Raw genomic sequence first — 16,757 nt, forward strand, 5'->3', positions numbered from 1 at the left:
TCGGTTGAACATGAGTCAGTACGTCTTCAGCTTGTCTTGCTGCACTCGTAATAATACAACCTTTATTTTCGCTGCAGATGAATCAGTGAAAAAGGATGCAAAGTAGAAATACATGCATGAAGCTATTCATCGTGGACATTTGATATATTTGTATTTCCCTCCCAGAATAATAGAATAGAATAATCTCCTGAAAGTTATTTTTCAACAATTATATTTTCGTCAGGGATGGAATCTCAATGTTTTGCTCCATGACAGTGCACTGCACACGGCCCTTTATTCCTCTCAATTAAACATGTCAAAGCCAGAAAAACGAAAGGCAAAAATTTATTCCGTTTAACAGATAGCAATAGACAGCTCATTTATTTCTAAAATCAATTTGTGAAACTTAAATATCTCTTTAATGTGTACGCATTGCATTGATTCAGAAGGGGACATTTGAGTGGAACAAGAAGTGTCTTTTCTTGGATCAAAGTGGAAGCGATCAATCTGTTGTGACACATTTGCAGATTACTAGTCAGAATTCCACATTAAAACCAAGATCATTTCCCCTTTTTTTAAAATTGGCAGCCTTAGAAAAGACAGTGGACCACAAATGGCCTGCAAATACACATGCAGTGGTGTCACCACACCAGCCCGGAGTGAGTCTCCGACTCACAGACCATGAGAGATAAGTGAGATAAATACGCAAGGAGGGACGGACTGTTCAAGATGCTTTTAAAGTTAGCACACCAAAAAGCACAAAGACCCAATGAAACACCCAAGAAGGACAGTCTCTCTCTCTCCTAGGACCCCCCCCACCCCTTTCACCCCTAACTTCAAGTATTCCCTCCAAAACTTCCATCACGTCAAGTTCACCCGCCAAGACCTCCAAACCGTCGACCCCCTCTTCTTAGGTTAACAACGTAAGCTATTATATAAGTGCACTCAAAATGCATCTATACATACAAAAATAATAACAATAAGTAGCAGTAATAGTTATAACAATCACTTTACATTTCATTTGACGCACGTTAAAATCACTTTATACCGTGGCATCACCTTCTCCCACCCCCTGAGTGTAATGTTCAAGTTTAACCTTCTGTTGCTACGGAAACGCAAACCGGACCAGCGAACCTTGGTTTGGTTATTTAACGTTAGCAATCATTGGCAACAGCAATGATTAGAAATCGGTATTCTATCGGAATTATGCCTTTCCACAGTCTGTTGTGCTCTGTGTGTGTGTGCTCTGTGTGTGTGTGTTCTGTGTGTGACAGATGCATTATGTACAAGCTGCTCATCGATCATGTGCCTCCGGCCACAGCCCGTTTGCTGGTGCCACACGCCGAAAAGCCTTCACCCTGGAAGATAGTGTTAAGAAACAGACACAATCAGCACACTCCATCACAACACAAATATATATTTTTCTACAGCACTTTTAGCTATTTAGTCACTTTCGCTCACCTCGGCCTCGCAGTTTAGCTGCCTCAGGAGCCAGCAGCAATGCAGCTCCGACATTTGTACAACTTGGGGTCATGGGTGTGGATGTGGTTCCGTACATTCCTCAGTCGGAAGAACGTCTTACTGCAGAGCTGCACAGAGGGTACAACGAAGGGTCAACAGCACGCACACAAACACAGACGTTACAAACACAGCAGCGCGGCCACGGCCTGCAAGTGGCTGGTATTTTCAGGCAAGTGCTATTACGCGCAATAATCCTGTCAATGAAAATTCATGCATTTAAAAATATTGTAACTAGTAATGACTGAACTAGATTATACTACGGGGATATTCAAATAGAAATTAAATAGAAAATAAACAACAACCTTTTGATATAAAGCGCCACGTTTTTATCAGTGAGCCATATCAACATGAAGGTCAGTTATGACACCGCATCAACATTTTTATCTTCAACCGATATGCAATTCTAGGCCATCTGTAGAGGAAAATTGCATTGCAATATAAAAAACAAAAACAAAATAAAACTTCTCCCATAACCAGAACATTCTAACTATATGCAAGAGCACTGCCATTCTTATGAAAAAGCCCACATCTGAATTGAAATCATTGACCTAACAAATCATATATTTTCAGCAATAATTTATTTAATTTATTGCAGCAATAATGAAATTAGATAAAAAAGCAACGCCATTTGCCAGTCAGCGGAAAATGAAAATGAAATAAACTGCAAATAGTATGACGTTGGCCAATGGCGGCACGTGCACCCAAGGTTACCAAACGCTACTTTACAATCTCAAAATATGCTTACCAGGCACGGCCAGTGCTTCCCCTCAATGTGCCGGAGGCGATGCATGATGAGAGCGTCACAGTCCTTGTAGGAGGCCGAGCACTGCGCACAGGAATGTGTCGCCTTCGGGACTTTGGGCACTTGGCTGCGAGGCCCTCGGAGCTGCTTCAGCCTCGCTCGCTGTACAGCGTCCAGCGAGACACGGCTCCTGCCGCTCGGAGGGGCATTTGCTTGCTGCTGGAGATGCGGGGGGGGGGGGGGAATGACACAGGATGAAGTGTTTCCACTCACATTTAGCATACTGTCGTAGACATCAAATGTTAAAGAGGAGCACAGACGATCAATCAAAACTAGCAGATTGTTTAGAATACTGCGGCCCTTAACTACGTTGTTCTTGGATGCTTTATGCTCCCCAAGAAAATTAAAAAACTGCAGTAACCTTCATAAAATACCCCTCCAAATCAATCCAAATCTACCTTCGGCACGGCCCTTGTGGCCTTTGACTCTACAGCTTTGGCCAGTTGAGGAGTGCTGTGTCGGGAGTTCTGCCGGGGTCTCTGGACCTTGCTTTGCCTCGCAATCCTCTCCTTCACCGCGGGCGGGGCGGTGGGCCCCCGGGCCCTCAGCGCCCTGTGTGGGGACTCCTCTGCTCCGAATCTCTGTCTGATTTGTGACACCGAGCGCGTCAGGCAGATGTCAACGCTCTCCTCCTCTTTCTTCAGGCCCCCCGCGGGCCGACAGAAGCTGAAAAGAAAGCCAGAGTCCAGCAGTTTGATGGGGGGCTTGCTCTGCCGCTTGCCCAGGTCCGGCGAGGGCGGATCGCAGAAGGGTCCGCCAACCGGCACGGGGTCTGCGGGCTCCTCTTTGATGACTTTGTACAGAGGGTTGTTGTAGATGGACGCCGGATGTGGACGCTCTGAAAACTGGAGCCCACTGTTCAAGACCCCGATCCCCTCTTCCCCGGGTTCACACTTCAAGGTCTTGGCCCCCTCCACTGCGGAGCTCCGCGCAAGCTTCGTCTTCGGAGCCCGCCGGCTGCTGTTGTACCGCGGCGTTTTGACGGCGTGACTTTTGGCTTGTGTCCCAGGCGGAGGCGGTGACCTGTGGGGCGCGTTGCCGCGGCGACCGTCGGATGACATAGGGAAGCCTGAGACGGAGTAGTCGACCGGTTCGGATTTGATCCTGACCAGGTTTCTCGCAGGAGTCCTCTTGGCGCTGCGTCGCCGGGGCAGCCGGGCGTTGTGGTGGACACCGTCGCCCTTCCTCACCGACCGCCTGAGTTCCCGCCCGCAGAACGGTTGAAACATGTCGGGCAAGGCGCCATGACTTCGCATGCTCCGGTCACTCGGAGGCACCCTCCTCGGGGTGCCCTTGGGCTTTTTTGCCTTCGCCTGCTCTTTGCCGACTGGAACGGCGGGCTTGGTCTTCCCCGACTTGCTGAGGAGGTGAGTGTTAATGGGGTCACACAGGGGAAGGGTAAGTGACAGAGCCCCGTACGGGAGGACCGGGGAGGCGGGGCGGGGTTTCCGCCGCTTCGTCAGCGAGTAGTTGTTCGCCTTCAGCTTCCTCAGTCGTTTCTTCTGTCTCCAGCCGATCAGATCCTCTGGTCGGGGCAGCAGGGCGGTCCTTTGTAACCCGAGGACGCTCATCAGCTCGTACTTCTGCTGCGCTCTCGCGCTGTCCTGCTCGTCCTCTCCGACCTCTACCACTTCCTGCTTTATCCGCACGGGGCTGCACGCGGCGGTCTTTGCGACGCGTGGCAGCCGCGGGACGGAGTTGGCTCTCCGGTTTCGGCGAGGACTCTCCGGTGTGGGCAGCAATCGCTGGAGCTCTTTGGCTGCCCCGGGAGTGGAGCGGAGGAGACGGGAATTGGGTGGGGAGATCCGCGAGTAATTCTGGGACTGCGTGTTGGCTGAGGCGTGTCGAGGCGTGCTGGCTTTCTTGGAGGAGGGCGATTTAAAGTCCATGAGCTTCATCCTGTGCGAGGGACTCAGAGGGAGACCGTTGTGAGCTTTCGGCGTCCGACGCAGGTTTCGCCTCGGGCCTCCTTGGAAAGACTCGTCGGTCGGATCCAGCAGCAAACAGAAGCCGTTGTTCACATTGTCCTCCAACCCAAAGGCCCGTTTCCTTTTGCCCTCCCTGCGTTGGCAGCAACGTTCGCGACATGGGCCGGCACAGTTGTTCTCGCGAGGACGGAGCTTCCTCTCCTGCTCCTTCATGAGAGCGGAGCAGGCCTCCACCGCGGGCCACATGCCCAGGTGGCGGGCCATGGCGATGACTTCGGGTAGGTCCTCCTGGCGAACACACAGGGTGGAGGAGTAGGAGAAATCCAGCAGAGACAGAAGGCTGTCCTCCCTAAAACCTGAGAGAAGAAAGGGAGTCTTTTAATATGTGTTGAACCCAAGTCAAATCAGGGAGTGAGATGGCTGTGTGTAAACAGCAGATAGGAGAGTGGGAGCAAAGTGTAAACACGACATTGGGGGGGGGGCAATACAATGACTGCTTTAATCAGGGCCACTGGTTAAAGCCTGCTTCTGTCCTGTCTGATGGCACACATCAGATCAAAAGACGTGTAGATGAAAAGACAGACTGTGGCTGAGAAGTACAGCCAGTCCCCCCCCCCCCGTTTGAGCGACCAGTGTATGAATCATCCACAGCTGTTTCCTAGAGACCATTGATTGAATGAAGATGAGATGATTCAGGATTGCATCTAAATCAAATGCTTGCATTCAGGCAAGGAAAGTTGTTGCATAAATAAAATATGTAGCTGCACATGCCAAATAAACAAGGTTATTATTCGGTTTACACTAACCTGAACACGTAAATCACAGGACATCACAGAAACGTTGTTTCTTATTCTGGTTTAATGCATCATCATCAAGCAATGCAAAGACAGGAAAAAAAATTCTTTCAATCTATCCAAGGACAAATGGCCAACGCTGCCCGGTAGCAGCTTCTCAAACGTAAGGATGTTTAACTTCCTAATAAGTAAAGGTAACTAAATATCTTTGAATGTCACTGAGCAACGTTTTCATCAGTTTGCCGCTCTAATCTTACCGGTGAGATCTATGTCGGCCTTCATGCCGGAGTCCATTTCTGTGAAGATCTCCTGGAAGTGGTCGCTGACGGCCGCCAGGACGGCTCTGTGGGCCGAGTAGGATCGCCCGTTTGTCCGCAGCGTGATGTCGCAGAACAGCCCCGCCTCCCGCTGACCCCTCAGCTTGCTCAGCATGTCGGCGCCGTGCGACACCATCGTCTTCGTAACGCATCCTCTGCCACCCGGCTCCTGAGAGGCAAACGCAGCGAGGCGGATAGAGAGACATCGTTAGAGGAATACAGGACAGGCGAGAAATCCGAGAAAGTGTGAGAGCGCGACTAAGTGAGAATGGAAGCGACAAAACAAAAAGTGTCACATGCAGATAAAAATACGAGAGAATTCTGAAGTTTGAGAGTGTAAGGAGGAGCACAGACTCCTACTACATACCTCTGTTTTCTTAGTGCGCTGGCATTCCAGACAGCCCAGGACAAAATCTCTGATCTGGAAGTACATACCTGTGAAGAAAAAGGTAAACAACAACGGTGCCGTGAACAACAGTGCGAGTACACGTCTTAATCTATGACTGATTCAATCACTGCGGTGTGGGGGGGGTTTAAACGCCTCTCCCCCCCGACGATACACAATCATCTCAGTCACCAGTTGGTCAACAACAACAACATACTTTCCTTCAATGACGTCAGACGTAAAAACCGGAAGTTCTTACCTTCCCACCAGTAGTTCTCAGCCACGCATTTATAGGTCTCCTCCAGGGACAGGTGGCTCTGGCCGAGGCGCCGCCGGTGAAAGGTGGAGAGGGCCTCCTGTCTCCGGTCCTCCTCCAAAACCTCCCGGTAGTTGACGAAGCCCCGTTCCAGCTTCTTGCGGTACAACAGCCCGTCTATCGTCTCGAAGTTGGGCGAGCGCCGTGCGGGAGGTCCACGCCCTTCCGAGTTCCCGGCTGTCTCCATCCTTCCGGCCCGGTCTCCATCCGTCCACGGTTCGGACGGACAAAACGTCTCCGCGCTCGCGTAACTGGCACCGACGTGAGTGCAGATACCGGCCATTATTATTATTATTATTACTTTATATTTAACGTTAACTGATTTAAACTTTTATCCACTTTCCCCCCCAAAGGGAGGGGGGGTCACAGCGGTGTGGGCCGCGAGGGCGAAACTTCACCGGCCGACCTGATACCGGTGACAGCAGACGCACCGACCTAACAACTCCGGGTAGCCGGGCGGGGGGCTGCAAACGGGCTCAAACGAACCGCGACGTCTCTCATTACGGCTCACAAAGGCTAGCTTTGCCCACGCGACGCTAACGCAGACGGTGCCCAGCAACTGTCAGTGAGAGCATCGCTTCTCACTGCCCCAACGGCCGTGACTAACGTCTGTTAATTAAAAAAAATAAAAATACGGCTGCACTTTTTTTTTTAGCATTTGGGTCGTATTTTGTTTAAAAAAAAAGAAAAGAAATCGCGCGGGTTCTTACGCGACGCAGCATCAACAGACGCGTTAAACTGTCTGACGTTGAGATACCGAAAGCATCGCGCCAACCAAACGCCGAGGGACGTTACGGTAAAGTCAACCGGTTTTCACGGAGACCACGCAAAACGGGTTCACCGCAAACCCCGCGCGCCGACAGCTCGTCTTCCATCTATTCCAGGGGTCGGGAGTGGCCTCCGGGCGCTGGGTGACGGCGCGCAGCTTCACCTCCGGCGTTAACTTGAGATTTCTTTTCGACAACTCGAGTCGGAAGCAGCATGATGACGCAGCTACGGGCTCGGCATCGCCACTTGAACGACCCGAAACGCGAGGCTTCGCCTCGTCGATAAGCCCGAAATGTTGCAAATCACCACCGGGTTCCCGGTAAAAAGCGAGACAACAAGCTCCGTGTAGACATCCGACACCCTTGTAGTCGCCTTAGGTCGCCGTAAAGACAGTCCGGCGGTTAAATTTGATCCAATTTCTAAAGTCGTAACCTTCTGTTTGTTGCTAATCAGCAGCCTAACCGAGACGAGTCCTCCCCGCCTTCACACAAAGGCCATTAGCAGAAGCTTTAAAGAGATCCTACCAGACGATGCGTGATTGGCTGACAGAGCTGCCACTCAAGTTAGTGTTCTTCCCGTTGTAGCAGGGTAGGTTGTTCGCACACGCCAGTGAAGTAGTGTTGCTTCACTTGTCTGCAGTCAAGATCAACATGATCAATGTTCTTTCCTCAATTATGAAACGGATATTCCTAAATTAGGTTAAGCCGGTTTTTATCTGCCTAAAAGGACCTGACGTTATTTAGTTGGAATAAACTGCATCAAATGATGTCCGATTTTAGTCACTAATCTATTTATGTTTTCCCCTCTTCAAATATTGTTAATTTTACAATTGCTTTGGCAAAACTTTCAACACATTCTAACCCTCTCTACTTCGTGATTACCCACGTTCCTATTGGCTTCCTGTCAAATTTAGGTGGGAATTAAAAGTGCCTTCATCTTGGCAGAACCATCCCTCATTGTTCCACTCAGCGTATAAGAAACAAATATTTTCAATTTCATCTAAAAACACATTTAATTGCGCATAAATTCCATCAAGCTGATTTGTTGTCTTTTACAAATGTTTCTGGAGCTTTTGATTTAGGTATTTATTTATATGCTTTATATTGCCGTTTACTGAATCCCCGGGGTTGAAAAAAGCTGCTTTACGCTAAGTTTGAATTACTCAACTATGTAAATAGTATAGATGACATTCCAAACAGTTTACAATTTCTATGGCAAAACTTTCAATATACATTCTAACCCTCTCTAGTTCGCAACATTTAAAATATAATCAAAACCTCTGTATGCGGTAAATGCATCTCCCTCTCCGAGGTCAGTGGTGATGAATTGTGTTTAGCATTCATTTGATTACAAGCATTGAAACATGAGGCACGTGCACCCTTGAGCATTAGAAGTGTTTTGTACTTAAGTATGCAGTCATTTCCTCTGTATCTTGGCGAGGAATTTATGGGGTTTATTAACCTCGGAGGACATTGTATTTTACAAGTAATACCCATGACCTGAGTAATTTACTGGATGTATTTGGAATCAATATGTAAAAATGTTGTTTTAAGACCAAAAGATGAACTGCTCAGACCAGTATTAACACACAACAGGACCATCATGTAGATTCAATTCAGTGATAACATATGAAACAAAAGTAGCTAACTCAATAATCGGAACAGAATCTAAGAAAGGAAAGTCTTCCGACCTCAGAATGATTAATAAAAACTGCGGTCACACTCTTCAACAAAGACAAATAGCCATACATTTCCTGGAAGTACGTCTCCTCAGCAAACAATGCAGCGGTATTTGTTTGCTGACAGCCAGCATTAATTATTCTGTACATCAACTGACCTTCAAATGAGTTGAAGCATAGTGCAGAAACATCTAATTAATGATGCTTCCTATTAGATAAGACTTTACCAAACAGTCAGCTGCTTGAAGCTAAGAAAGCATCAAATCATGCAGTAGTTATTCTCTGCCAAACACTTAAACATTCACTCTGTACGAAACATTCTTTATTAGACAAGGAGAAAGTCAATTTTTAACTTGACACTGAACCGGCTGTCTAGTCTGCAACAACTTAAGACTCGGGTTGAGTATTCAACGCTCTCACAAGGCACAAACCCTTCAGGTGCTGAGTTCTTTTCTTCAGGTTCCAAACGGTTTTAGTTTCACAACCAAATGTTCTTGAAAATAAGTGAGACAACCCTCTCCTTTTGTATAAAAGCGCTTGAGCGTCAAAATACAAAAAAACAAATCAAATATAATACAATTATCAGTTGGCTGTATGATACAAAAACGCACAAAGCTAAAAAATAAGTACTAATTCAAGAAGACTTCACTGCAATGCGGTTGGTTTTAGAACGACTACATTATGAGAGAGCCACAGCTTCATCTAGTTAAACGAAGCACGGACCTCATCCATCAACGCACAATGTTGGACAACAGCGCCACGTTCCACGAGCAGCCTCAGTGGTTTAGCACGGACGCTTCTGTAACTCCGACGCCGCGGCACCGCGCTGCTCCGACTGGACGCTAGGTCTGGGTGGCGCTGGTCTTTACCGGGGGGTCACTGGTCTTCGGCCGCTTGGACTCCGGCGGCTGGCACACCGGATCGGAGGGGGGAGAGGGACGTTCTGCAGAAACGCATATCGATGAACAAATCAGTGACAGACGCGTCACCAAACGGATCCGATCCGCAGGGTGAAAATAACAAGAAGCAGTTAGATGGTTACGCCGAGTTTTAAAATGCACTCCCAGGGGAGCGAAGGGAGGATCGACTCCCTGGTTCAACTTTAGCCCATTGAGCTTAACGAGTATTACTAATATTTTGAGTGAGCCAACTATCAGTTTGACACACAAACAAAGTACAATTATCAGAAATTGATAGTCAAAACCAAATGTAGTTGGTAATATTATTTAAATAAAAGTTTTAAAGCTCTTGCTTTTCTAACAAGTTACAGAAAAAAAAAATCAAAGAGGATAAATCCCCTGAGTGTCAAGATTGCTTTTTTTTTTAAAGCACAATTTCTGCCAAAATGACACTGATTACAAACAGGGAGGCACAAGTCTGATGTGCTGGATCCGTATTGTCTGACACGTCCCTGGTGAAATGGATCGGAACACGCAAGTTCCCTTAAAAGTGTGTTTCCATTGTTTGTCAGTTACATCACATGATTTAAGAAGTTCATTGCAATTTGGAATATATCAATGTCTTTTTTTAAATACTGACATTGGATCACTTAGCATCGTCTGATTTTGTGTTAAGGAACAAGACGTTGGCCCATTACATCGTAACGGAAGTCAGGCTGCATTGATTTATCCATCATCATTTTCATTCTTTTGTGATATTTGAAATATGAAGGCCAACAGCCAAAGCGGCTGCAATCACTGACCGTGTTTGGCCTTCTCGGTGGAGGAGGGAGTGCGAAAGAGTGAACTGATAGCCGGAGATCGGGATGCGATGGGAGTCAGAGATACTCTCCTGTGAACAGAAAGGACGAATGGTGAAGAGGCTTCGAGCAGGAGAAAACACACAAGCACAGGACATGACCATAATTAATATAACCGCTTCCTCTCTTTATCTTCTGTTTAGTAGCCAGGGAGCCGAACTGGTCAAAACTGGCCACGGCAAACACTCCTTGTGGCAGATGTAAGGAAAACGCAAAAGCATGAGCAGACCTGCAATTGTCTAATGCAGTCTGATTCTCGTCTAAGGCCAGTGGGGGGTCCAACGGATCCTTCATTCCAGACAGGCTTTGTTCTCACTGGATGTAATGTTGCATGTAAACAGACAGAACAGGCCCATTACAGCCGTTTATATTAAAGTGTATTTCACACATTTGGTGCCCTTTCAAACTGCATTGTCAGAGATAATCAGCGTAGTTTCTTAAAAGAGGAGGGAAGTGGAAGCAGGACGCTGCGTGTATCACTTCCTCAGTCTGACGCCATTCAAAACACATTTGAATAGTGCAAGTATTTCCAAAAATAATCAAATGCAAGAACACGTTTAGCAAGATATTGCTGGTTCAGAAAATAAATGGAATTAAATCTCCTGTGTGATTACCAACAAAAAATTTGCCGCGTTCCCACGTCTCTACACTGGCTTCCTGTCCAATTTAGGTTGGAATTAAAAATGCCTTCATTTTGGCAGCAGCACCATTTCATCTAAAAACACATTAAATCGAGAACAAATTCCATCAAGCTGATTTGTTTTCTCTTTTGCAAATGTTTCCAGATTTAAACATATATCAGATTCTTTATATTTCCCTTTTCTGGGTTTGAAAAGAAGTGCTTTACAACTTGTTTTGATTACTAACAAATATGTAAATAGTATAGACATAATGTTGCAAACATTAAAAACATCTGGATTAAATAACCAATTACTTGAGTGGTTTTGGAATTGTGCTTACTTATTTAAATATCTTCCATCACTAGGATACTGACCCACGTAGTTTGAAGACACCATTTTGGTGATGTGTATTTCTAATTATTTGCTGCAATATCATATTAGAAATATTAAATAATCAATGTAATAACCATGAGCAGCAGTCCCGTCCCACCACACCCAAAGTCTACATGCCAACGAGCAAAGCATAGCTGTGCATGTACACGTCATATAATAAATTCATTCCGCTCACTCGGACAGAATCAAACATAACTGCTTTTTTTTTAATTACCTTGGGGTCGGACCCTTTGGGGTGGTTGCACCCATGGGAGTGGTGGAGCCCACATTATTAGCACCGTTGGGGGCTTTTGGGGTGGATGGCGTGAGGGGGGCGATGCGTGGCTGTATTTTGTTGGAGTTGTTGGGGGTGAGAGGGGCGACACAGTGTTGCGGGGTGGAGGGTTGGGGAGTAGATGGTTGGGAGGTGGAGAGTTGAGTGGTGGGGGGTTGGGGAGTAGATGGTTGGGGGGTGGAGGGTTGAGTGGTGGAGGGTTGAGGAGTAGATGGTTGGGGGGTGGAGGGTTGAGTGGTGGAGGGTTGAGGAGTAGATGGTTGGGAGGTGGAGGGTTGGTGAGTAGATGGCTGAGGGGTGGAGAGTTGAGAGGTGGAGGGTTGGGGGGTGGAGGGTGCCGATGTAGGCGCCTGAGCTGCCGAGGGAGCCGTGGTCTTAGCGGCGGAGGGCTTCCCCCAGCCCTGCAGGGTGTTGAGGGTGATCCTTCGGGGCTGAGGTTTGGACCGGCCTCTCGGGGTGCCCTTCTTCTCCTGGGGGGGGGGGGTGATGGACGGGGCGTCTTTGCCGAGGCCGCTGTGGGACGTGGGGGTCGGGACTGAGCCGGCTGCTTGGGTCAAAGGAGACGGGGTCTTAGCCGCCGAGGACTTCTTGCCCCTTTTCTCAGCACCACTGGTGGGCGCAAAGACCTCCAGGACGGGGGGCTCCTTCAGGGGAGTACCCAACTCCCCCGGAGAGAAGGACAGGAAGGAGCAGTAGCCATCGGTGGAGGACACCGCCAGGAAGGACCCGTCACGGGACCTGAAGAAGATACAAAAACGTTATCAGAAGGTGGAGGGTTGAAGCGTTTGATTAGGACGTCTCAGACTCTGGAGGTCGGGTTTTGTACTCATCGAAGACCGCAACACCTGCCACATGATGACAGAACCCCAAAATAATAAACCCAAATGAAGAGGTGCATAAACTGGCACTGCTAGGGAGGACAGCCGTAGTTTACCACGTGAGGTCGCTGAGTGTGTGGTAATGGATGTTGGACACCAGGCCGAAGGGGATGGTCTGTTGCGTGTCGTACAGGAGGATGGAGTCCTCAGACGCAACAGCAAACACCATGCGGTACGCCAACTGGAAGACGTTGGGAAGAACCTCCACTGAACCGTCTGTCGGGGAGAAATGGTAAAAAATGAAAACCTATATACAACAAAAAGAGGAGGACCTCATCATCATTAATTAATGGGGGACGGATGTTCTTGCCTTCTTTCGTCTTGGTCCTCAGCTCAAAGTAGACGGGGCAGCAGCGCACAGCCAGTGTGGCTTTAGCTGGACAAGGCAAGTGGGCAATAGGCCTGAAACACAGTTGGGATTCAGTCACCTGGAATCACTGCAGCCACAAATGACTAAAAAAAAAAAAAAAAGCAGAAATGTCCCAGGAAGTCCAGTTACCTCTTGAGGCTCTTCCTGGAGAAGATGTAGGTGGTGTTTATGATGTTCTCACCAACCTCCACGCAGCCAGCTACGGCCATAAGGGACAAGAGAAGACAGGACTTAGCTTATGTAGACCATCGCATTTAGGGTACTACAGCACGTTAAACAGGAGGCTCGGGTACCTGGGGCTAACAAGAAAGACCCATCGGGTGTGAACGAGAGGCGTCGGAAAAACGACCTCATGCCGTCATCGTGGAACATCCTGTACGGCTTGACCTGCAGCGATGAAGACAAACACGGCGCTGAGGACGTGGGTGCTACATCTCTCACTCACTCGGCAGCAGTAAACTCAGAATTCAGAACCACGCAGGGAAGACAAATGTGTTTGGGTCAACAGAGACATGACTAATTCTCAGGAAAGAAAACAAAGGCAACCCTTGCAGACAGTCTCTCAGGACATTTTGTATTTGGATCGAGACGGGATAGAAAGCAGCACTGGGTTTCTATCCTAAAAACTAAATCAGTATCACCTACACGATTTTATTACATTTTGAATAGATAATAGTATAAAACCCCTGTGTGAGCAGACTATATGACTGACATGTTGTGCTTTTCCATCTTCCGAAAGGCTCCCTTGGTTCTAATGTAGATAGTTATTTTTCTGATGCGCATATGTGGGAAAGTTGTAAACAAGACAATTTAAGTTGATATACGCATCGGCGTGTAGGCCGTTTATTGCTGGGTTTGGATGAATGGATCGAAATATATAAGTGTACTTTAGCGCACACTGCAATATTACCTTTTCCAAATAAAATAAATGTATATAAAAGAAAACCGTATTCAATAAACAAAAAGGAGACTCATTTAACCAGAGTTGCAAGTGCAAAGGTTCCACTGACCTCTCCTTCTGGCCCAGAGCTCATTTTACTGATGCAGAAGGCTTTCTTTTTGGTGTGAGTGCTGTACACACGCATCACTCTGAAAGGAAAACACAAAACACCTCAAGTGTGAAGCTGCGCAACAGAAAATGCGTTGATTGAAGGACTAGAGGGGCCACGAGGGCTCCGTTCTTCTACCTGTCACAGCTGAGAGTGGCTACATATTGCCCCAGAGGGTCCCAGGTCACCCCCTGCACGTAGCTCTTGTGGTCATGCAGGGTGTAAAGCTTCTGTCCTAAACACACAAGAATAAAAAACAGTTTAAACCAACGCGATGAACTCAAAGTAAAAATAATTTCACAGGGTGCGAGCAAACCTTTGTTGATGTCCCACATAATAGCGGTGTTATCGACGGAGCCAGACACCATGGAGGTTCCGTCCTGCGTCCAGCACATGTCATACACGTCCTCTATGTGTCCCCTGAAGAAAAATGTAATAAAAAATGTCTTTGTACAACCACGCTATTGCTGCGCATTTAATTAGAAATGGAAAGAAATCTGGAGGCTCCCAATTTTCAGAGTAATCAAATATTAAAACGAAGTTCAAACGGTCTAATCTTTGCTATATAAAGAAGCTGGAGTCTGTGAACCTGGAAACGAGTTAGCATTTTCGCACTTCCAGTTGCGTTTGGCTCCAAGTAAATGGGTGGAGTTTTTTTGTTGATGTATGGCTGCGTGAAATAAGGTATGTAGGTACAAGAAACTTAACATTTAGATCTACAATATGAAATAAGACAGAAGGTACCCCTCTCATACACGTTTGATTTTAAGATACTTAAAATAAGTGCATTTCAGCCATAAGGATACAAACTCAAAAGAACAAGAAAGTGCAATTTCATCAAAGGAGATAAATGTCAGCATGCCTCCACGGCCTCTTTATGTTTGCACTTGCTTAACCGTGGCATAGTTCATGGTTTCTCTGTAAACAACACAGCAGCAGTAGCGCCCGGGTGCTTTTGGTTGTGTACCTTAAAGTCTTGACCACGGACCAGCTCTCCTTGTTCAGCTGGGCGTCCTCATCCTCCTGGAACATGGGCACCTGCTCGGGCTCCTTTGAGTCATTGAGCTTCCACAGCAGAATTGCTGCATCTGTACCAAACGAAAACCGTTGCATTGTACACATCTGTAATGTTTTGAGATCAGTGTGTGTCAGAGACTGTATAACACATTTCATCTAACATACGTGTGCCATTGCTTTGCGTGACATACCATCTCCCCCGGAGGCAAGCAGCTCTCCGTTGGGGCTGAAGCGCACTACGTTGACAGCCTTGGTATGTCGAGCCAGATTAGACAGAAACTCCACCACCGCCTTACCGTCTGCACCGCTGTCCACCCGCCACAGCTGTATCAACATCAGGGTGAAAAGTCATTCAACGCGCACTCTTTAAACCGGCTGCGGGTCCCACGAAACAAAACTAGTTTGTTAAACTCTGATTGCTGAAACATGTGCGGTGAGGGTTCGTTCCCCGTTCGACACATTGACCTTTGTGCGAGCATCACCATGAGCTTCCATCCCTTCGTTACACTCACTCGGACTGTAGTGTCCACTCCAGCTGTGGCCAGCCGACGGACGCGTCCATCCGCGCTATGCTGGAAGTCCAGACTGTAGACGGGCTCCTTGTTGTGCCACGCAATCTCACAAGTGACCACCTTCATTTTCTGTATCCAACACTGATCCGGCGAGAAGAGAAACAAATACATCGATTAAGTTAACGGTAGTTTATAGTTTTACCGTTTCCCGTCTGCTGGTATTAGCTAACGTTAGCAGATGACGTAACACAGTTATCGCCTCATTGTGGACAACATGGAGACCCGGTTACGAGTTACAACCTCATAAAACGACATAACGTTACTCCGGTTGCATACTAAACAAAGCGAATGCTACAAGCAGCTAACACCGTTAGCAATACATTAAACGGGGCTAACGTCATTCACAAATGACAGAACCGCGTAAACACGCAACGCCAGATGAGGTATTGTTTAGCAACAAACATGTTTACCACAAATATCACCAACTCATATCTTTATATGTATTCTTAGAACTGAAGCTCTCTAAGTAAGTTAGTGTCCTACCTCCACTGCCGTCCAGCTGCAGAGCTGAGCAATTTCCCGCGTACAATTCGTTCCAAACTTCCGGCCGACTGGAGTGTTGTGATTGGTCAGAAACCCGGAAGTAAAGGCGCCTGTAAATCCCAACCACGGTGTTTTACTAATGCGTTAATCACTAACGTTAGTTATTCCTCAAGGTACAATTTTGTCAATCCTCACTTGTAAAACAGATGATACAGATGCATCTATAGAAACAGCTTCATTAATGTTACAAATGAGAAAAGTAGAATTGTTCATTCACAAATCAAGTATATCAACACAAAAGTATTGTTGTTATACACGGATTAACCTTTAGGAATCAGGAAACATTTATTGCCAAAATAAATTAATGTAATTTATAGGATTTTCAAGTGTTATTAGGGAGAGCTTTTATTTCAATAATTAATAACATTTTCCAGTTAAATGTGATTGTAATTTGGTCTTCCGCACATCAACCCACAATTGAGTATTTCATTATGAATCCCTGAAATGAGCTCGGAAGCTGTTTTATCACACAGGACATTGAGATCTCATAAATGCTTATTCCATTATCGCAAACGTAACCAGAGCGTCATGCGATTTATTACCAAAGAAAAAAAAGTCCCAATCACCAGTATGTTTGATGAAAACATCCAAAATCAGCATCAGCGTTTTAGCAAGTCTTTTTGATATGCAATCTTGAATACATTTAATTTTCTCTCTTGAGAAACAGAGACATGAACCTTCCTGAATAAATAAAGCCTGAACACAATTCACATCACAGAAATGTCATGGCTTTGTCCCACAGTGCAATTTACCTGTCAAAATATCTGTATGAAGATAATCTATTCTGGGACAGA

General features: G+C 46.7%; 2 protein-coding genes across 3 annotated transcripts; both read right to left on the minus strand.

Annotated features, from left to right (window-relative positions):
• Nucleotides 1–308: 308 nt before the first annotated feature.
• On the minus strand, nucleotides 309–7,830 carry LOC120833848 (uncharacterized). Of its 2 annotated transcripts, none has more exons than XM_040201399.2 (7): nucleotides 5,986–7,830; nucleotides 5,709–5,776; nucleotides 5,282–5,510; nucleotides 2,701–4,586; nucleotides 2,246–2,458; nucleotides 1,441–1,568; nucleotides 309–1,337 (listed from the first exon to the last, which is right to left on the minus strand). In XM_040201399.2, exons 1-6 carry the CDS (start codon nucleotides 6,323–6,325, stop codon nucleotides 1,464–1,466), a joined length of 2,841 nt encoding a protein of 946 aa, XP_040057333.2. In that variant the 5' UTR covers nucleotides 6,326–7,830; the 3' UTR covers nucleotides 309–1,337; nucleotides 1,441–1,463. The 2 variants fall into 2 exon arrangements, with proteins under 2 accessions (XP_040057333.2, XP_040057332.2); XM_040201398.2 differs by having other exon boundaries at nucleotides 2,246–2,461.
• A 963-nt stretch (nucleotides 7,831–8,793) lies between these two features.
• On the minus strand, nucleotides 8,794–16,058 carry chaf1b (chromatin assembly factor 1, subunit B). The gene is made up of 14 exons (XM_040201400.2): nucleotides 15,904–16,058; nucleotides 15,361–15,501; nucleotides 15,040–15,172; nucleotides 14,799–14,919; nucleotides 14,148–14,251; nucleotides 13,970–14,066; nucleotides 13,793–13,871; nucleotides 13,076–13,169; nucleotides 12,912–12,981; nucleotides 12,723–12,814; nucleotides 12,469–12,628; nucleotides 11,475–12,272; nucleotides 10,191–10,279; nucleotides 8,794–9,431 (listed from the first exon to the last, which is right to left on the minus strand). The coding sequence occupies exons 2-14, from the start codon at nucleotides 15,484–15,486 to the stop codon at nucleotides 9,331–9,333; spliced, it is 2,064 nt and encodes a 687-aa protein (XP_040057334.2). The 5' UTR covers nucleotides 15,487–15,501; nucleotides 15,904–16,058; the 3' UTR covers nucleotides 8,794–9,330.
• Nucleotides 16,059–16,757: the final 699 nt, after the last annotated feature.

This window comes from Gasterosteus aculeatus, chromosome 16, assembly GCF_964276395.1.
Source record: "Gasterosteus aculeatus chromosome 16, fGasAcu3.hap1.1, whole genome shotgun sequence".
Taxonomy (NCBI): Eukaryota; Metazoa; Chordata; class Actinopteri; order Perciformes; family Gasterosteidae; genus Gasterosteus; species Gasterosteus aculeatus.